The sequence below is a fragment of the Mesocricetus auratus genome, unplaced genomic scaffold, assembly GCF_017639785.1.
Source record: "Mesocricetus auratus isolate SY011 unplaced genomic scaffold, BCM_Maur_2.0 Super-Scaffold_100004, whole genome shotgun sequence".
Classification (NCBI taxonomy): domain Eukaryota; kingdom Metazoa; phylum Chordata; class Mammalia; order Rodentia; family Cricetidae; genus Mesocricetus; species Mesocricetus auratus.
Window position 1 is genome coordinate 58,913,196 of NW_024429189.1, and position 20,507 is coordinate 58,933,702.

Consider the following 20,507-nt stretch of genomic DNA (forward strand, 5'->3'; position numbering starts at 1 on the left):
GAGAGAAAGAAAGAGAAAAAAGGAAAGGAGAGAGAAAGAAAGAAAGAAAGAAAGAAAGAAAGAAAGAAAGAAAGAAAGAAAGGAAGAAAGGAAGGAAGGAAGGAAGAAAGGTATTTTTAAAAATGAACTTGCTAAACTTTCTGAACAAAATGAACTTGCTAAACTTTCTGAACTTGGAACCCTCACCAGGCTCTGCTGCAACAAGGTATCATATTACATCAGCAAGGATGAAGCAAGTGAAGGGAATGGTGCAGAACGAGCCGGTTCCATTCAGTACCATCTAGACTCTAGCTTCTAGTTCCACTCAGTACCATCTAGACTCTAGCTTCTAGTTCCACTCAGTACCATCTAGACTCTAGCTTCTAGTTCCATTCAGTGCCATCTAGACTCTAGCTTCTAGTTCCACTCAGTGCCATCTAGACTCTAGCTTCTGGAGGAACTACTAGGTACTGTAGACAACACAGAAAAAAGACTTCAACGAGCCTTCAGACGAGACTGGGACTCACTGTTATCTACTGGTGGTCCTACATAACACCTACAGCAGGGGAAGGGAATGGAGCCCCGTCATGCTTTACCTTCAGGTACTGTGTGTAGCATGCAGAAGAAAAACAATAAATCAATAGAAAGTGGGTGGATAGGATTACACAAAGAAAGGGATATTTTAGAAAGGGTATCTATAGGGACTTTGGAGTTGATGTGCAGCCTTCTAACTTCCACCCTGCAGGACTGAAGGAGTGCTAAAAGACAAAGAGTGGCCAACATGAGGAAACAGAGAGTGAATGTGCTTTTGGCTTTGCTTGTCTGGGTTGAGTTTGTCTCGCCATGTAGGCCAGGCTGGCCTCAAACTCACAATTTCCCTCATCAGTCTGTGTTGGAATTACAGGGGAGAGCCACCACAGCTGACCGGAAGCATACATATACCATCATGTACATTACAGGGTGACAGAGCAAACAATGAATTAGAAAGAACTTTTTAAGATTCATCCTGCTCGGGCTGGAGAGATAGCTCAGAGGTTAAGAGCACTGACTGCTCTTCCAGAGGTCCCGAGTTCAATTCCCAGCAACCACATGGTGGCTCAGAACCATTTGTAATGAGACCTGGTGCCCTCTTCTGGCCAGCAGACACACATGTAGAACTCTGAATACATAATAAATAAATTAAAAATAAAGCAAATCCTTTAAAAAAAAGATTCATCCTGCTACACAAAATTTGGGTATATCTCTCCTTAAGCCTGTTCAAGTCTATTCCACATGAAGGTTCTTAGACCTGCTCCCTTCCTACAGGACCCTTATGTCATCTACTGTTTCCTCTATTTACACATTTTATGGCCTTCTAATGTACCCTGTGTTGGGTCTGTGTACCTGTGTGGGTGCATGTGCCCCACAGCACATCTGTGGTGCTCAGAGAGCGTCTCCCAGGAAGAAGTTCTTTCCTTCTACCACGTGGGACCCAGGCGTCAGAGTTAGTGGCAGGCACCACTGCCTGCCGAGCCATCTTGCTGACCCTTCCCCTGCTTTTCTTTCATTTCTCACCTACCTGCTTCAAGTGTTTTTTCAGCTCTAATGACTCTGGTTCTGGCAGGATAGGTAGCACTTCTGCATTGGTGGGAGCAATCACCTGCAGCAGAGAACAGAGAAAAACACATGACCTTAAGAGGAACTATCCAGGAGCTCTGCTTACATAAAAGTAAGTAACATGCACAGAGATTTGATAGGCGCAATATTATAATGCCATCCTATATGTACGTGAGATATGTATACACGCATGAGCCATATCCACATGCCTGGAAAGAAATACACATAAATTGGGGCTGGAGAGATGGCTCAGAAGTTAAGAGCACTGACTGCTCTTCCAGAGGTTCTGAGTTCAATTCCCAGCAACCACATGGTGACACACAACCATCTACAATTTAATCTGGTGCCCTCTTCTGCTATGTAGGCAGAACACTGTATACGTAATAAATAAATAAATCTTGAAAAAAAAAGAAATAAATAAATAAGCCTAAATAGCATTGGTGACCATCTCTGGATAATAGGATTATAAGTCATACTTTCTTCTTCACATTTAATTATTTTTTTTTCTGAGACAGGGTTTCTCTGTATTGTTTTGGAGTCTGTCCTGGAACTTGCTCGATAGACCAGGCTTGGTCTCGAACTCACAGAGATCCCCTGCCTCTGCCTCCCGAGTGCTGGGATTAAAGGCGTGTGCCACCAATGCCCGGCCCATTATTTTTAATTATATGTATGAATGCAGGCATCAAGTCCCCTAAAGCTGGAGTTAGAGAGGGTCATGAGCCACCTGATGTGGGTATTGAACTCAGGCCCTCTGAAAGAGCAGCAAGTGCTCTTAACTGCTGAGCCATCTCTCTAGCCCCCAAACTTACTTTTTTTGGTTTTTTTGTTTTGTTTTGTTTTGTTTTGTTTTGTTTTAAGACAGGGTTTCTCTGTATTGTTTTGGAGCCTATCCTGGAACTCGCTCTGTAGACCAGGCTTGGTCTCGAACTCACAGAGATTCCCTGCCTCTGCCTCCCAAGTGCTGGGATTAAAGGCGTGTGCCACCACCGCCAGGCACACTTACTTTTATTTATTTTTTTAACATGTGTTTGTGTTTGGAGGGAGAAGGCATCCTGCATCACATGTATGGAGGACAGAGGACAACTTGCAGAGGTCAATGCTCTCTTCCTACCATGTGGGTCCTGGGTACTGAATTCAGGTTGTCAGACTTGGAGGCAAAGGCTTGAACCTGTTAAAACCCACCTTGCTGGCCCGTCCCTACACTTAATTCTATTTTCTAAAACTTAATAATGAACAAAATGTAGACTTTCTACAAGAGTTTTAATATACTCACATTGCAGAATGTTAACATAGTTTTAAATGTGTGCTGAGAAACACATTCTTACTAAAACATATAGGAAAACTATTACCTGATTATCTACATAATGACATATATGAAAATAGCAGTCTTGTGGCTCTGGTAGCACATGGAAGGAGATCTTAAATCAGGAGAGACTAAATTCTATAGCCAATGGCCTATCTCCTTAATAAAGTCAAAGCAACATTAGAAAAAATTTGTTTTAATGTGTGTTGTAATAGAAATAATCCAAAAAGAAGTTATCACACATAACTGTGTCTAGAACATGATCCTGTTTAATGCTTTAGCTCAATGCCTCACCCTATTGCTGTCCAAATCCACTAGCCACACATCATCAGGCATTTTGAAGTCTAGCTTGTAGAGGAAGAAGCTGGCAGGAACTCCAATGATGTATGGGGTTGGAGCCAAGAGCAGCTGTGGAAAAGATAAAAGAGAATAAGAAACAAAGGCAAAATTTGACAAAATTTATTGTGAGCACTCAATCAAGTCAGAATTTTTCTAGAAAAGGAAATTCAGACAATCCCTTTCACAAAATACTTGCAGCCAAATGTATTGCAAAATTTATAACTTTTCAGATTTTAGAAAGGTAACAATATATTTCAGTCTATTAATACCTATAGCACCGTAGCCAGGAGTCTATAATCACTAACTGTAACAAACAAAAGTACAAATAGCATAGTTTTACCATATAACCAGTTCAAATTCATCCAGAACGTCAGACCAGTGAGTTACCGGGGGCAGAGGACCTGTGCTTCTGCCCTCGAGAAGCCAGGGACGTCACAGCAGGAAGCCCCTGTGAGACTCACCTGCTCTGCCGATGCCATGCATGTGGGGAGCAGTGGGATGACAGGAAACATGTACTCCAGGGGGTAGATCATTGCCACAAACGCCATCACAGACATGGAGAGTGCATTGTAGTCTCGAGACTGTAGTACCACCTGCCACGGCCACACCAGAAATCACTCACCGTGTAAAACAAGGTTTGCTAGGAAACAGCTCCTAGAACTCCAATCTGATTTCAGGCTCGCCAAGCCTACAGCTGCAGCTTATCTCCACAATCACCATGGCTCCATTCCCTGCTCTGTCAGTCACCTTGCAACCAAAATATTGTAGTAATCCTCCCTTGAACCAACTCTCTTACTTCTGCCGCTCCCTTTCCTAGGACTACACACCACAAGAGAGCTACTGAAATCCCCAGAGAATGAAATTAGTGTAACCAAGGATTACTCAACTATGCATTCCACATGGTACCAATATTGTAATTCAACTCGTGTCTACCAAATACCTGCTATATCCCTGACACCACATTACCTCCTGGAAATAGAAAGATGAAAAGGACACACAGCTCGTAGCCTCAACAAACTCATGATCCAGCTCCCAACAGGTTGTATAGCTCTCTCCCTAGAAAGGTCTACAGAGCGGCCCCTCTCACCTTGTGCTCCAACAGGATGCAGGTGAGCACCTGAAGACAAGCGTCCACACCCAGAAGTTCCAAGGGAAGGTGAAGTGGGAAATCTACGAGGGTGAATCGAGAGGGGTCTGGAAGAGCAAACGTCAAAGCTGGCTGGAGTTCCTGAGGTAGGACCTCAATGTCCACTCGCTTCTGCCCAGAGACAGGTACTGGGGAGCGTAGCAACCGGTAGATCCAGGCCTCAATCTCTCGAAGGTCATGCAGAAGGGCACTTGACTTCTCTTCCACTAGCAGTGACCCAGTAAAGATTCGCCACATAGTGTCCCTGAGGATCACACAGCAAGACTCAAACACAGAAACATTCAGCTGATCCTGCTGAAACCCAACAAAAGCACTATAATAACTGGAAGAGGAATACTATTAGGAAACCCCACTCTCTAATCTCAGAGGGGACCTCAGGGTATATATGATGACAAAAACAGGTGTAGAAAGATCTACGTGACAGAACTAATGTCATGTCCACCATCAAACATCAAACTCCTCAGCATTTCTTGAAATATAACTACAGTCTTTTGTTTGTTTGTTTTTGTTTCTGTTTTTCGAGACAGGGTTTCTCTGTGGCTTTGGAACCTGTCCTGGAACTCGCTCTTGTAGACTGGGCTGGTCTTGAACTCACGGAGATCTGCCTGCCTCTGCCTCCCAAGTGCTGGGACTAAAGACGTGTGCCACCACTGCCCGCTATAACTACAGTTTTTAGATTACTAGGGACCAAACTATTTAAATAGTCCTAAAGGAGCACAGACTAATCATACTAATATCTGAATGTTTCCCCTCTCTTCCGAGTATGAGCAGCAAGCCATACCTTTGTACACCTCGTGGGATGCCCAGTTTCTTGCCTAGCAGCTGTTCGCTGCAGCAGTCCACCAGACGTTTGAGAGTATACAGACACTCTCTGAAGGTAGAGAAGAAAGGATAGTGGCTGAGCACACACAGGGATGTCAGGGTGCTGTTGCGGGAGCGGCTGCCCGCCTTTGCGTGGCGTTTGCCCCGAGGAGACTGGTTCATGTCGGGAGTGGAGTCAGCACTAGGAGGCTGCAGGGTTGAGCCGCTCTCTGAGCTCTCAGTGCCAACCTCTTCTGAGGCACAGGTGACATGAGCTCCTTCCTTCCCACGGGGTCCTGCTCCACCTTCCAGCTTTTCCTTCGGCATTCGCTTTTGGAAGGAACGGTAGAAGTTAACACAGATGCCATAACGGGTGACTCCCGTGTCCTTGTCGGTTAGGGTGAAGACAAAAGAGGTATCATCTCGAAGGCTCATGCGCCGCTGCCGAACACTCAGACATCCCTCTGGCTGGCAGAAGAACACCACATCTGGGGGCAGGGGAAACTCAGGGTGGTCCTCTAGTGGGTACCGCCGCAGCAGTTCAGGAGTCTGAGCCACACTATCACTGCTTGGGTGCCTGAAGGACATAAAGACACACTCAGCAGCCCAAAAGCATATGACACACTATCACACATTAGCCACAATCAACAAATAAAGCTCAAAGATATTTTCAGATAAAGTAAGCTAATTATAGGATCTTGGACATCTGGGGACTGCTTGCCAAGTTTAACTGGCAGACTGAAGTATGCAGTGTCATGAAGACACTATCTTGAAAGTTTCAACAATAAAATCATCAATACCACCTAAAGATGATCAGTACCCTTCAAAGTGCCTTTGCTAACAAATTGTCACAAGAATATAAGCAGACAGAGAAGGAGTAAAATGTATTTTCTCTGTTTTGCAAACTATGAAGACTTGGCTATAAAGAGTATATGTGCTCAAAGCCACAGAGTACAAAAGAGTTTAAAATTTTAGCATGTATTAACCTATGAGAGGCAGCAGCACTTATTAACCTAAGTGGCAGTCCGAGGATATCTTGCAGGAGAAATTTCTCTCCTTCCACCATGTGGGTCCCAGGAATTTAATTCAGCTCCTTAGGTTTGGTGGCAAGCACTATTACCCACTGAGCCATTTCACCTACCCAAAGATGTGGGCTGAAAGCTGAGTTTTGAACTGAGTATGGTGGCATATGCCTTTAGTACCAGCATCTGAGAGTCAGAGGCAGGTGAATCTCTTAAGTTTGACGCCAGCCTGGTCTATACAGCAAGTTCCAGGTCAGCTAGGACTATACAGAGAAACCTTATCTCAAACAAAACTAAACAAAGCTGAGTTCTGTTGTCTCTGTCCAGACTGATATTCTTACCCACCCAGCTGTATGGCTTTCCCTACCGACACCAGTGTTCCCAGCAGGGTAAAACAACAGGGAAGAGTAAGACAGGCAAAGCAACATGAAAATAAGGTCTGGGAGTAACTGAGGACGTTGTGGCTGCCTCAGAGAACAAGACATTATCAGCCTTCTTGGTTACCTTGCCCCGACGATTACTAGATAGTCAAGTAACCGAGGGCAGAGCTTCTTTTGCACCATGGTTCCAACTTATCAGTTCATCGCAGAGAAACTTCAGGGCACTGAGCAAGAAGTCAGTGTTCCAGGAGGAATTCTGATGCAATCTGAAAATTCAATAGGGGAAAAGTACTGATAAATATGCACCGCTGTGCCTAAGGCGGCCGTCCCTCTCAGTCCCATCTCAGTCGGGGCACAGGTCAGAAGGTCTTCCACTGCAGCAGGCAGGGTAGAATTTGACACTTGTCTAGGCTTGTGGGCTCCCAGAGGCGAACAGACTCCGAGAGTCAAATTTCAAGTAGAATAGGAGTTGAGGGTGTAGCTTAGTGGTCGAGCCCTTATCTAGTATGCACAGGGCCCTGGTTTCAATCCTTAGCACCACAAAAACAGAAGGAAGAGGAGTTGGAGAAATAATGGCTCAACACTACTAACTAGCTCATTTCCAGCCTAGTTCCCAGAGCTTTGCTTCTAAAAAACAGTCCTAGACAGCCTAATCTAGACAGAATAATTATGATAACAAAAAAGTCCCTTTCAGGAATACTTCAGGGGTGATCAAGATCAACCAGACTGTTTGAACAGCACTAATCTGTGCCTTTCCGTCTAGATGGAAACCTAATTACTCTGTCTCACTAAGCGGCTTTCAGCTTGATGTGTAACTATCGTATGGACTCTCCAGTTAATTGCATTCAGACAGTAACAACAGCTGGGTTTTCTAGCTCATGTGATCTCACATGAAGAACGTCTATGTCCTGATTGTCTTATCTCTGACCAGTTTTCCCAGTTCAAGCTAGAAAGGGGGCCAGAAGTTATTACCTCTGCCCTTGGTGCTGAACCAATAGCTCTTGTGGAATCTGGTCTCGGGATTGGAGTCCACAAAGCAATATATTCCCAGGAAGCCTGATCTTTCTCTATCTTACAGAGATTATGAATTAGGGACTGAAAATACTAGGGTTTCTGCAAGTACAGGGGAAGTGTTCAAGGGAATTTATAAACATATTAAAAATTATTTCCTGGGGCCAGAGAAATGGCTCAGCAGTTACGACCATTGGTGTCTCTTCCAGAAGACCTAGGCTCAGTTTTGAGTACCCACATTGGGTGTCTCACAACTGCCTGTGACTCTAGTTCCAGGGAAACTGTCATTCTTCTCAGCGTTGCACTTACAGAGTGCATATGTGTGTGTGTGTGTGTGCGTGCGTGCGCGCCCGCGTGCGTGCGTGCATGTGCACACACACACTAAACAAATATATTTTTAAAGAATCTATATTTTCTATTAGGTTTTCATATAGGAATTAAAATGTTTCCTTCCAGTATAGGGTATTTCAGGTGTTCCAAAATGTTTCTGCTATGGCCACCCTGAGACCATGTTCACTGTATGTACATATATACACACAAACACACCTAAATACACTCCACTTCATTTGCTGTGTACACTCCCATGTTGCAGACAGGCATTGCCTGAAATATCGAGGACACTATTTGATTTAGATAGTGAGTTCTTTTCACCTCCTCTTCTCGTAAACAAGACCTATTTACAATACCTCTGGTGTCCTCAAAATACTGTTCCCTCTTTCCCCCTTGCTCCCAATAGAGGACCCATAGGTAATAGGATTCAGTTTTGTCTCCATAGCGACTCAGGCTCCCAGGACTATTTATAGCAGAATCATAGCCCCTCCCCTGCTTGGTGACCGAACAGTGCTAGCAGCTGCTACTCCAAAGTCAGCCATGGCCCATAACAGTTCATTCTTTGTAACCTGGAGACCCTTATTCCATTGACAGCACCTACTAAGACTCACATTATCTCCACTTCTATTTTTTGTTTGTTTGTTTGTTTGATTTTCCCCCACTTGCGGCTTTTAATAGAAATAACTCTTCACCACCAAGTTCCTGAGCATGTCACACTTTCAGTCATGCAGTCCTTGGATTCTCCCAGCTACCACTGACATGAGCATATTGCAGAAGTGGGTCATCCTTACATAGCTGAGCTCCCCTCCTCCTAAGAGAAACAAAGCTCTGAAGTGGGATATAGGTAAAAGTCATGTGTTCCATATAGAAACATCTAGCTATAAACAAGGCCTACTTACAGCATCTGATCGTAAAACAGAGTTTGTAGGACCTGAGTTGTAGGCTGAGTCTTTAAATAGAGGTTTACACTGAAAAACAGAATCATCTTCTGGCTAAAATCCTAAAAGCAGTGCTTTAGCTCTCTCTCTGGTTAAGTAGTTATGGGGGCCTTTCTAGCATCGGTGACATGAAGCCCCTATCCCAACTCAAGCCAATTACCATAATCTACAGTCTTCATCTCCTTTCAGAGCCGCAAGAATTCAAGACCTTGGGACTATCCTAGCTAGCAGTGGTAGGATATAGTTTTAGTTGTAATTCCTATAGCCACTGACTTCGAATACTCAGACTACAGAGATAATCAAGGCTGTTCTCCTTCTCTGCCTTCCCCACAGACACTACCACCACCTATAACTCATGTGGTCTTCATAGCCAACCTGGCGCAGGCTCTACCTCTTGCTTCAATTTCATTTACTAATCCAGAGCCCCTAGCTCCTGTCCTGCTATAGTTCAAATTTCTAAATACATTCCTTTCCGCTATAATCCTACATCCTTTCTGCTATAATCCTACATCACCACTCACGTCTAGAATCTACGGACCTTTAGTTAATCTATGCCTTTTCAGCCTACAATGGCCACACTACGAACCCTGTGGGTTCGTCCCTCATTTGGGGCAGGATCTCATAGTAAAAACCACAGGAACCCGACCCAAGGACGATATGACATCTTCCCTGACGTGAGCACACTAGAGGCTTCCTCCCCTTCCTCCTCCTCCCCAGGCAGTGACCTTGCAAGCTCATCAGCAGACTGGTCCAGAGTGGGGGAGAACTGGAGCAATGAAGCCAGCGATGGTTAAGGCTGAGGAAGGAGGAGAGAGTACGAGGAAGAATCGAGCTCGAGGAGGATGGATAGGGGAGCAGTTGCAGCAAAGAATAAACGGTGTGTCTAGTCTTCAGCAAGTCAACACTGAAGGATGAAATATATATATATGTATGTATATATACATATATATATATGTGTATATATGTATACATTAGAGAACCAAACGTGGTTCTCCAAACGCTAATCAAAAATAAGGCGTGCGCACGCACGCGCACAGGCGCCCGGAGCTGGTGCCTTCCTCGGGCCCGGGGCTGAACAGCTCAGCCCGCCCCCTCACCTGCTGGACAGCTCCTCTCCCCCACCCGCACCGCTAGCCGCCCGGGAGCGGAGCTCCGCGAGAGCCCGCAGCCCTTCGGCAGCGCGGGCGCCCCGCCTCGACCCCCCGTCCTCACGCCCCACTTTCTCAGCAGGCTCCACGCCCCCTCGCGCTCGCTCCTTCAGGGCAGCCTCCGAGACCCTTTCCTCCTGCAGCCGCTTTCCTCTCCGGCGCCGCTTCCCCTCAAAGACCCACCCAGGGGTCCCAGCGGCGGGCGCTCCCCTACCTCCCCAGCTCAGAGGAACCTGCCAGGCCCGCCTGACGTCTCCCGGCCGCGGAGAGCTCTTCGCTTCCGAGCTCGACGCCGCGGCGAGCGGGCGCCAGTTCCGCGTCTGCACCGGGGGGCGCGTACCACTCCGACCTGATGCGGGAGGGGAGGCTGAGGGGGCCGGGGCCGTACCATTCGCAGCCCGGGGAACGGGGCTGCACCAAACCGAGCGCAGGGAGGAAGGCGGCGACGCACACACCTATCGCTGTGGGAGTGGGAACGCGATGGGAAGCACCGGGCTGGCCCAGGGCCGGTAGGTGCCAAGGGGGGACCCAAAGGAATACACTGTGTTTTGGTTGTTCAAACAGTTTTTAATTGGACTCGGTTATAGAGCACGTCTTGACGAAACAGTGTTTAATCTGAAGGTAGTTCCTTAAGATAAACTGACCCTAACACTTCCTGACAGTTTCTTCAAACCTCATCTGGCTCCCCCTACACGCTGCTTGGACGTGCCCAGCCGCCCAGGCAGGAAAGCCAACTAGTCTGCCGGTGGACTCTACCAATTCCGGGTGGCGGGGGCACTGTCAGGTTGGCGCTGCCAGGGTATCACCTACAGCAAGGTAGGGGATCGAGAGCGGTGCCGCGGTGCCCGCTGGGAAATGGAGTCCAGTTCTTTTGACAACGCAAACACCGGTCATCCTCCTCGAGCCAACGAGCCCGAAGGGAAGTATTACCCAGCCCCGGGTCTTTAAGGCTGTACTCCTTTTTAGATGCCAATGTCAAAAGCAAGACGTTATACACACGTGAAGTGTACTGCTGGAGACCCGACTCCTCCCCCGACAGTAAGAGCACCTGCTCCTACCTGGCTCATTAAAGGGGAAGATGCATCTAAGCCTAAGCGAGTCTCTCACGCCGTGGGCCTAGTGAACAGAGGCTGTCACTTGTCATTCGCCCCTCTCCTTAGTCTGGAGGCAAATCCTAATGAACACAGGATTCCTCTACCGCAGTACCCCCACCCGCGATGAGGAAATTGCTTTCCCTAGTTCTGTATTCATCTTGGCCTTCCTGTTCCAAGTGCCAGACCTATTGGTGAAGCAGCCCTGAGGCAGTTACAACCAAGCTGCAGAAAGATAGTGGAGAATTACTTTGGGGCCCTATGGGGATAAACAGGAAGTGGCAGAGGCAAGATGGGCAGGGCCCTAAAGAACCCTGTGCAAAGTGGCCTTCCTAAATAGTTTATTTGATTGGGTCAATAAGGTCTTCAGATGGTACACGTTCGTAGGTCTCCAACTGCCCAGCAGCCACAAAATACCCAACCCTTTGACTCTCCTTTAATGCCATGCAAGGATCTCCTTCACCCAGCTGGAATGTTTGCCCTTCTCGGTCTGCTCCACCTCTGGGAAGCAGTCTGTAAGCCTCAGCCGTGGGGCCCAAAGCACAGAGGACAGTCATTCGTGCACATCCCAAATCTCAGACAGCAGCGGGGGAAGCTTTTTGTCCTGCAGGCGTAGTGCAAACACTTGCTCTGAATGGACGCTGCTCAGAGTCCGGAGGCTCACCAACTTCATTAGCATCCGTGGGAACATCAGTCGGTCCTGGAGAGAGAGAGAGAGAGAGAGAGAGACTAGCTGCTGCTCTTCTCTAGAGAAGGCGAGATGGGGTAGTCTGTAAGTTCGAGGTCAGCCTGGTCTACAGGGTGAGTTCCAGGATAACCAGGACTGTTACATACACAGAGAAACCCTGTCTCGAAAAACCAAAAAAAGAAAAACGGGCCTGAGGAGCAGAAGAAAAGGCACCGGGGAGACTCACGTGGGGGTGGTTGATGGAGACATAGGCATGCAGGGCCTCCACGTACGTGTGTTGCAGCCTCTCGACTTGGAGCTGGTCCTGCACATTGGGCCGGTCTATAGGTCACCAACAAAGTTGAGGAGCAGGTCTGGCCAAGGTCTTGGTTCCATACCCCAAATCACAATTCCCAAATAGGGACACATCCCACCCAACCTCTCTCACACACAGGTTACACAGCAGGGTCCTCCACACCCGAGCTTCCTACCCTGGAGGGACTACAACCCTCCTGGGTGGAAGTCTCTTACTCAGTTTCCCTCTGGCCCCTCCCCCGCACCTGCAGAGAAGATGCTAATGGCAATGAGCAAAGCAAACTCGGCATCGTTGAGCTGCAGTTCATTCATGGCTCTGGAGAACTCGAAGATGGGATTGATGAACTCCACCTGAAGCCCTGGGGAAGAAGGGAGACGGAGGGTTGTGGCAGGAGCTGGGAGCAGATCCTCCAACTCAACCTGACAGACTCTGAAATCACCTAGGAGACAAGCTTCTGGGTTGTGTGTGATCCCATGTGACTATCTACATCAGGGGTCCTCAACTGTGGGTCGCTTAGAAGATATCCTGCATATCAAATATTTACATTACAATTGATAAGTTAGTAGTAAAATTACAGTTAGGGTGGCAGCATTAGGATAGTTGAGGGCCACTGCTCTACATCTGCTAACCCTGTAATGGGCCACACCCTCAAGCCAGGAGCCAATACAAAACTTCCTTTTTTTTTTAAGATTTATTTATTTATGCATATAAGTGCTCTATTTGCATGCATGTCTGTATGACAGAAGAGGGCATCAGATCCCATTATACGTGGTTGGAAGTGACCATGTGTGTGCTGGGAGTTGAACTCAGGTCCTCTGGAAGAGCAGCCAGTGCTCCTAACTGCTAAGCCATCTCTCCAGGTCCAAACCCTTCCTTCTTTACGTTACCTTCGACAGGTATTTTGTCAATGAACTGAAAAAAGTAACTAATACAGATGGTTATATGATAAAACATGCAGAAGATTTAGCACAAAAAGGGTTGAATTAAACAACAATTATATTATTAGGATTCTCAAAGATGTCATGTTTCTAGAAATGGAGGTATCTCTTAATTTGCTTATAAAGAAGCCCTTTTTGGCTGGCAAATGGCCTTATCTGAATACTAGAGTTACAGCTGATATAGCACATCTTGGATAGAATACAGCAATGTGGCTGAGGGTGTGGACTGCGGTTCAAGCCTGCCAAGATTTAACTCCCCTGAATCTACTACTTACTAAGCCAGGTGACTGTCTATGCCTTAGAGTCGCCACCTGTAATCTGGAGATAATAAGATCACTTTATAAACTTCTTAGAATAATAAATGCATATATGATATCTACTATGTATTCATTGCATTTTTTTTTTTATTTTTCGAGACAGGGTTTCTCTGTATTGTTTTAGAGGCTGTCCTGGAACTCGCTCTGTAGACCAGGCCGGCCTCAAACTCACAGAGATCCGCCTTCCTCTGCCTCCCGAGTGCTGGGATTAAAGACAAGTGCCACCATTCCTGGCTTCTCCCTTGGTTTTCATTTTGGGGTTTGGTTGGTTTATGTTTTGTTTTGGGGTTTTTTTGTTGTTGTTGTTGTTGTTTTGTGACAAGGTCTCATATAACCCCAGGCTAGCCTCATACTCCTTATGTAGCTAAGGATGGCCTTGAACTTGTGTGTGTGTGTGTGTCTGTCTGTCTGTCCATATATGTGGGGAGGGGGTGCATGTGCCCATTTGTGCTCATGTGGAGGCCGGAAGTGAACCTCAGGTGTCTTTCTCTATTGCTTTCTACGTTAGTTGTTTGACACGCTCTCTTACTAACCCTGGAGCAAGCTATTTCATCTCGATTGGCTGGCCAGTGAGCCCTGAGCATCCACCTACCCCTGCCTGCTCCCCAGCACAGGGGTTACAGATGTACACCACTTCTCCAGCCCACGGACTGGAACCACTGATCCGCATATCCATCCCCCCATTTAAAACAATAACAGCAACAGTAATAAACCAGTCTTCTTGCAGGGAAGACAAGGAGTATGCAATAACCCCTGACCTGTAGCCTAGGCACCTGGCAAACATTTCTTCCTTCACATTGTCAATGTCTCAGCCCCACACTGTTTTCTAGGCTTTCTCAGACTTCGTTTAGCAACCATCTGCTATACTTTTCCATTTGAGGGTTCTTGATGAGTCACTTCCTGTGCTTTCATCCTGATGTCTGCCCCGTGTTGTGTGTTATCTAGTCAATAGGTCAGCTTCATTTTATAAAGCATTACTTGATGAAATTTTAAGCTCTAAAAGATGCTAAAACGCTCCCTCATACAAAGAAAAAGAGAAGGTTCTAGAATTGAGCTGTGCTTTTTTGTGGGTTTGCTAATGCTTGCTGGAGGAACCCCTCAAATGAGATTGGTTCGAATCATTAGTCAGCCATTGTGTGCAGCATATGGTAGTAGATGTGGGGGTGGGAGACTTGACAAAACAGAGCCTCTAGGGAAAGAAACAGTAGGACACACATACACACACACACACACACACACACACACACACACACACACACACACACATTGAGAGAGAGAGAAACAAGATAGACAAACCTTAAAAAATGGTTAAAAAGAGAAGAAAAAATAAAAAGAGCCTTCTGTTCCTTTTCCCCAAGAACACACCGATAAAATGAGAAACGAAAAACACGATGACATCAAAACTGCTTAAATAAAGAAATCTTATAAATAGGTACAGATTCAGAAAGCACAAATCCCATAAGAGCTGAAGGAACAAAGAAGAGTTCAGGAAAGAGGGTATTCTGACAGAGGCAAGGATAAAGAGAGTCTAAATTAGCAACCGTTTGAGGGAAAGGTGTTTGGCAGAAAAGAGGGACCGGCAAGGCTGTGTTTTAAGGCTGGATAGAGCCACCCTATTACCCACTAAGTACCTAGACATTCAGAAAACAAAGCAATGCAGCAGGGGCTGACAGTCTTCCCCTTCCCTGCAGTTAAGGGAGGCCTTCCTAGAAAGCCCACATTGTGACAAGAGGTTCATGGGCTGGCCCGAGTCACCAAATGCCAGTGAAAGTTTTCTGAACTCTGACCTGGAAACCAGAATCTACCAGTCCTGAGAACAGCCACACTGTGTCACAGCCTGCTCTCTCAGCTGCCACATCCTCAGTGTCCTCCAGACTTCTGCCATCCTTTCCAGCCCTACCCCTCCAGACTTGCATCCTTCCCAGTCCCAGTCTCAGAGACATCACAGCAGCTGCATAAGAGACCCCCACTGCTTAGCTGGGAGCAGCACCAGACTCAACACCAATTTCGAACCAATTCTTAGAGAAAACACTGGATTTGAACCTACAGCTCTCCCATTCTGCATGTTTGTCATGCTTCAATTCTGGTTGTTCAGCCCACAGGAAGAAGGACAGAAAGAGAGTAATGGTCGAGTGACCCTTCATAATCCTTAAAGAGCATTATCTGAAAAGGGTTTTTTGCTTTTTGCCTGTTAAAAGACCTGATGCAGTGGACTTTGAATTTTTTTTCTTAGCTACACAATATTTTCCAATGTTAAGCAGAAACACAATGCAGATTTAAGTAGAGCTTCACTGACGAAAGCAAAAATGAAGGCCACTTCTGGGCTTTGCCTGATCTCCTCCAAGAAGACGCTTGCACAACCCCCTCAGATGCGTCAGTGGACAGAGGTCCATTTGGAGCAGTTGAAGTGACTGATCAACGTCCCAAACTTCTCTCTTGGGATGACAAGTAGTATCCTCACTGTATAGTCACCCAAACCTCAGGCCCACAGCTCTCTAATCATGATGGGCCCCTGATGGAAAGAGCCAGTCCCCAGGCTACCTTAGATCTCACCTGCTTTGGCAAAGTCTTCTCGGTTGTAACTGAAATCCTTGAGGAAGGTGATGCTCTCGCTCCCGGGGTTGTACCTCCGTGATGTTTCCAGAAGCATCACCTGCACACAAGCAGCAGCTTTCAAACGGGCACGAAGGGGCTGGTCTTGGTGCGTAGCCCTTGGAAGGAGGCTGATTCCCTTTCCCAGTGGCTAAGACTCTCCAGGCTGGATATCTGGAGGTCCCCTACAGATAACCCTACTCTGGTTCTCCCTTCATCCCATCCCCTTTCCAGCCACCTCAATCGCAGAGGTCTTCAGCAAGGCGATCTGGTCCTCCCTGCTGAGCTGCAGGAAGCCAGGGAGCTGTTTGGCGAAGTCAACAATCTCTTGCACAGACACGATGGCCAGTTCTGTAAAGTGAGCAAAGCGCTGCTGTCGGGCTTCCCGGCTCTGAGGGTCAGGTGCAATGGGCCAAGGCTACCGGGGGGTGCAAGGAAGGAAAAGACAGACCGCTGTGAGTCAGATGTCAAGAAATTAGCTGGTGCTTCAGGCACAGCCACCTCTCCCCATGCCATCAGGTACCGTGACTCGAAGTCGGTCTGAAAAGGAGCGCCGGTTACATTGCTGCTGGGCAGCAACCAGCTTCTCGATCATGCCCAGTTGCTCTGGGCTGAGCTGTGGCAGGGCTTGGGGAGCTGAGGAGACCCTTGGGGACACTGATGTGGCTTGAGTCTGTTCCTCTTCTTGCCGCTTCAGTTTCTTCAAGCGGATCTGTTCTTCTGACAAGACACCTGAAGACAGGGCCAGATGTGAGGTAGGAAGTAGGGGCAAGTGTGAAAAAGAGGCAGAGGTGGGGTAGAGGAGATGATAGCTCGATGCCCCAGAAACAAATGCATTTTCTTTTTCTTTCTTTCTTTTTTCTGTGTTTGTTTCTCAAGACGAGGTCTCACTATGCAGCTCTTGTCTGTCCTGGAACTCACTATGTAGACCAGGCTGACCTTGAGCTCACAGATCCACCTCTGCTGCCCTAGTGCTGGGACTAAAAGCATGCACCACTATGCCCAGCTAAGGAAGCTTTAATCCACACTCCCTGCAGGAGTCAGCATCTGCCTGCCTTCACAACAGGGCATCGATATTTTCCCATCAGCTCTCCCCACTTCCTGCTCTGGACACTTACACTCCTCACGCATGCCTGCCTGGAGGCATTTCCGAAGCCGACACTCCTGGCATTTCCGCCGCATATAGGTGTCCATAGGGCAGTGGCCACCGCTGTGGCAAACATAGCGTGCTCCCTTGATGACACTGCGGCGGAAGAATCCCTTGCAGCCCTCGCAGCTCAGCACATTGTAATGGAAGCCAGAGGCCTTGTCCCCACACACGCTGCACAGCTCGTTCCCCAGCATCTTGGGGGCCGGCCCCTTTTTCCGCTTTTGTGGACGAAGCTCTGGATACAGACAGACACAGGCTTAATGTCTATGTCCCCCTTCCTTGATCACTCCTGGCTGGGGACTCTTCATTCCCTTCCCTTCACTGAATGATTCTCTCTCTCTCTCTCTCTCTCTCTCTCTCTCTCTCTCTCTCTCTCTCTCTCTCTCTCTCTCTCTCTCTTCTTCTTCTTCTTCTTCTTCTTCTTCCCTCCCTCCCTCTCTCCCCCAAATCTCAGATTTACACTATAGAGTCTAGGTTGGCTTTGAACTTCTGAACTCCTGGGCTCAAGTGATCATGCCTCAGCCTACAGAGTAGCTGGAATCACTGGGGCATGCCACAGTGCCTGGCTTAATCTGTTATAAAAGTTATTGTCCTTTATCAAGGACTATTATGTACTAGGTACTATATGAACTATTCTTTTTGGTTTTTCCAGACAGGGTTTCTCTGTATTGTTTTGGAGGCTGTCCTGGAACTCACTCTGTAGACCAGGCTGGCCTCGAACTCACAGAGATCCGCCTGCCTCTGCCTCCCGAGTGCTGGGATTAAAGGCGTGGGCCACCAACGCCCGGCTATATGAACTATTCATAAGCACAGATTCTTAAGACACTCATAAGGTTGATTTCAAATAACAAACAAGGAAATTGAGGCTCAGAAACCCCTTAGATACAGATAAAATTTACACCGAAGTCACTCAGGACCAGCTGACCCAAAGCTTTTGGACTTAACTGTGACATTAAAGACAAAGGGAGGAAAAAAAAAAGACAAAGGGCCCCAGAGTTCGCCTCCCAGATCTAGGGAGCCCCTACCTCCTCCAAATCTGAGTGCTTCTTACCTGTAGGTTCTGGAAAGGTCTCTGCCCTGGGGAGCAAAGCTGTGGGCTCTGCTGTCTCCAACCCCATCCTCAAAGCATTTCCAGCAGGCTGGGACATCCTAGTGTCTTCCCTGAGGATGCAGCTGTTGCCTCCCTGGTCTCTTGCATCTTGGGTTTCTGCCTTCCACAACTCTGTTGCAGAGTCTGAGCCCAAAAGAGGCACAGAGAGTGAGGGTGGGTTCATGTCCTCTCCAGACTCCATCCCCAAGAGTCTTGGCTGGGAAACTATAAACTTAACTCTACCCTTAGAAGGCAGCCAAGCTAGGTGGGTGTGGTGGTGTACACCTTTAATCCCAGAGTTTAGGAGGCAGAGGCAGGGGGATCTCTGAGTTGGAGGCCAGCCTAGTCTACATGGTGAGTTTCAGAATAGCCACACTGCACAGAGAAACCCTGTCTCAAAAAATAAAATAAACTGGGCGGTGGTGGCCTCATGTCTTTAATCCCAGCACTCAGGAGGCAGAGGCAGGCAGATCTCTGTGAGTTCGAGGCCGGCTGGTCCGACAGCCTCCAAAACAATACAGAGAAACCTTGTCTCATAAAACCAATAATAATAATAATAAAATAAAATAACAAATGAAAAAAGAAGGCACCCAAGCCCCAGCTCATGCTTTCAGATTCCAGGATTTCGAGGAATTTAGGACTAGTCAGTTGCAGTACTTTGCACACCTAAATCTTAAATGAAGATGCTAACCTTTGTTCCCTTGGGGGTGCGGGAGAACATCAATTTCCTAGATCTGACAGAACTTACAAAGCTAGAGCCAAGCCTGAGACATGTCAGCTCTCCCCAGAAACAAACCCAGATTGAGGACTTCATGGGACTTGCCCGGAGCAGGCACTAGAAGCAGGGCAAAGGGTCTGAGAAAGACGCAAGCAACATTAAGAATAGATCTGGCTTGTGTTTCTAAGAAGCGCTGGATCCAGACAGTGAAGGGGGCTGATTCCTGAGGTGAGAGAGGAGCCAGAGGCCTAGTCTCAGGGAGAAAGTTTGAAAAACGCCGCTTACCAGGACAAACAGCAGGCCTTGGCGCCTCCAGCCACAAGGACATCTCTTCCTGGAACCCTGGACATTACCAAGACATTGTCCTGCAGGAATGACGCAGGTTACACTTTCAGAACTAGGCCTCAGCTCTTGTGCTACCTTCTATCAGAGTTCATATTATCAGCTGACAGTTACTTCTCCTGTGTTAGCCTGTGAAGCCTTCTTCTATCCCTATGAAGTCACGGCTTTTTATATTTATTTCAGTTTGGGAGATTGAACCCAGGACTTCATGCCGGCTAGGAAAATGGCCTGCTATTGAACTATACCTCCAGCCTGTCTGGACTATATATATTGGTTTCTCAAGACAGGGTTTTTCTGTGTAGCCTTTAACTGTCCTGGGACTAACTCTGTAGACCAGGCTGGCCTCAAAATCACAGAAATCCTTCCGCCTCTGCCTCGCTGGTGCTGGGATTAAAGGCATGCGCCACCACTGCCCAGTTTATCAGGACTTTTCTTAAATCCATTTTAAAGATAAGGAAAGTTCAAAGAGATTAAGGAAACTGCCTATAGCCACACAGGTGGAGGCAGGAGCGCCAAGAGCAGAATCCTGACTTGTCTGAGGTCTCAGCTTTGTTCTGTCTGTCTCTTGGCCCACCTCCAGGGTCTGCGGAGGCTCCTTTCCTCTGCTCTAACAGAGGGAGCCAAAGTTAGCAGGACTGGATCCAGACTCACCCTGAATTTGCTCACTAGAATATTTTCCCCTGCCATTTCTGAAGTTCCAGCGTAAAGTTCTCATCCCAAGAATCTCCCAGTACTGGACCTCCTCTCCCTAGAGACCGTCCCATCCTACCCCTCCCCACCCCAGATGCAAGGACAGAGGCCTTGGACCACTGTCCCACTGTCCCACTGTTCAGCAACCGACCAGACGACTCTCCAGGCCACCAGACTTCCAGGCTGCTCAGCCTCTGGAGCCCCCTTGCTGGAGAAGAGGGTGTTGCAGTACCGGGCCCTCGAGGCCGCAGCGGGCAGTCTGTGAGCAGAGCTGAGCGCACACGGCCCAGGAGGGAGAAGCAGTAAAGTAGGAAAGGCCTGAGGGGAGGGACTTCCAAGGGGTCCTTCCTACCGGCGACTCGGAGTCCTTAGCCTCCTTAGGCCCCCGCCCAAGAGGTAGCTTCCCCACCAGGCTAGCTCCTCCCCAGCTGGCCACCCTTAGCCGGCGCCACCTTGTCCCCTACCCTCTCCCAAGACTGTGGCGACTCCCCGCAGACCGTCCCAGTTCCATCTCTCTCCTTCCTCTCCTCACCCTGGAGGCTCTATGCTCGTACAGAAGGGCTGTTTCTCAGGCACCCCCACCCTAATCCCAGCAGCCTTCA

The 20,507-nt window shown here is 47.8% G+C and overlaps 2 protein-coding genes across 59 annotated transcripts in view; both read right to left on the reverse strand.

Annotated features, from left to right (window-relative positions):
* The window catches only part of Madd (MAP kinase activating death domain), a 45,132-nt gene extending 34,769 nt beyond the window's left edge, over window positions 1-10,363 (reverse strand). For 49 of the 50 annotated variants that reach the window (XM_040745802.1, XM_040745794.1, XM_040745801.1 and 46 more), the window contains exons 1-7: window positions 10,209-10,363; window positions 6,692-6,833; window positions 5,146-5,742; window positions 4,305-4,608; window positions 3,679-3,810; window positions 3,173-3,286; window positions 1,538-1,618 (exon numbers count right to left, since the gene is read on the reverse strand). In XM_040745802.1, the coding sequence (XP_040601736.1) occupies window positions 1,538-1,618; window positions 3,173-3,286; window positions 3,679-3,810; window positions 4,305-4,608; window positions 5,146-5,742; window positions 6,692-6,750 (1,287 nt within the window). In that variant the 5' untranslated portion in view covers window positions 6,751-6,833; window positions 10,209-10,363. Of the gene's footprint in view, window positions 1-1,537; window positions 1,619-3,172; window positions 3,287-3,678; window positions 3,811-4,304; window positions 4,609-5,145; window positions 5,743-6,691; window positions 6,834-9,571; window positions 9,711-10,208 lie in introns of those variants that run through there. The other variant, XM_040745759.1, reaches the window with a different exon arrangement.
* A 1,046-nt stretch (window positions 10,364-11,409) lies between these two features.
* Nr1h3 (nuclear receptor subfamily 1 group H member 3) lies at window positions 11,410-20,507 on the reverse strand. Of its 9 annotated transcripts, none has more exons than XM_021231934.2 (10): window positions 20,438-20,507; window positions 19,159-19,238; window positions 18,117-18,299; window positions 17,034-17,300; window positions 16,439-16,647; window positions 16,154-16,333; window positions 15,877-15,976; window positions 12,313-12,426; window positions 12,000-12,094; window positions 11,410-11,785 (listed from the first exon to the last, which is right to left on the reverse strand). In XM_021231934.2, exons 2-10 carry the CDS (start codon window positions 19,199-19,201, stop codon window positions 11,639-11,641), a joined length of 1,338 nt encoding a protein of 445 aa, XP_021087593.1. In that variant the 5' UTR covers window positions 19,202-19,238; window positions 20,438-20,507; the 3' UTR covers window positions 11,410-11,638. The 9 variants fall into 9 exon arrangements, with proteins under 9 accessions (XP_021087593.1, XP_005064991.1, XP_012977876.2 ...); XM_005064934.4 differs by having other exon boundaries at window positions 20,370-20,497; XM_013122422.3 differs by lacking the exon at window positions 20,438-20,507 and adding an exon at window positions 20,057-20,353 and having other exon boundaries at window positions 12,000-12,077.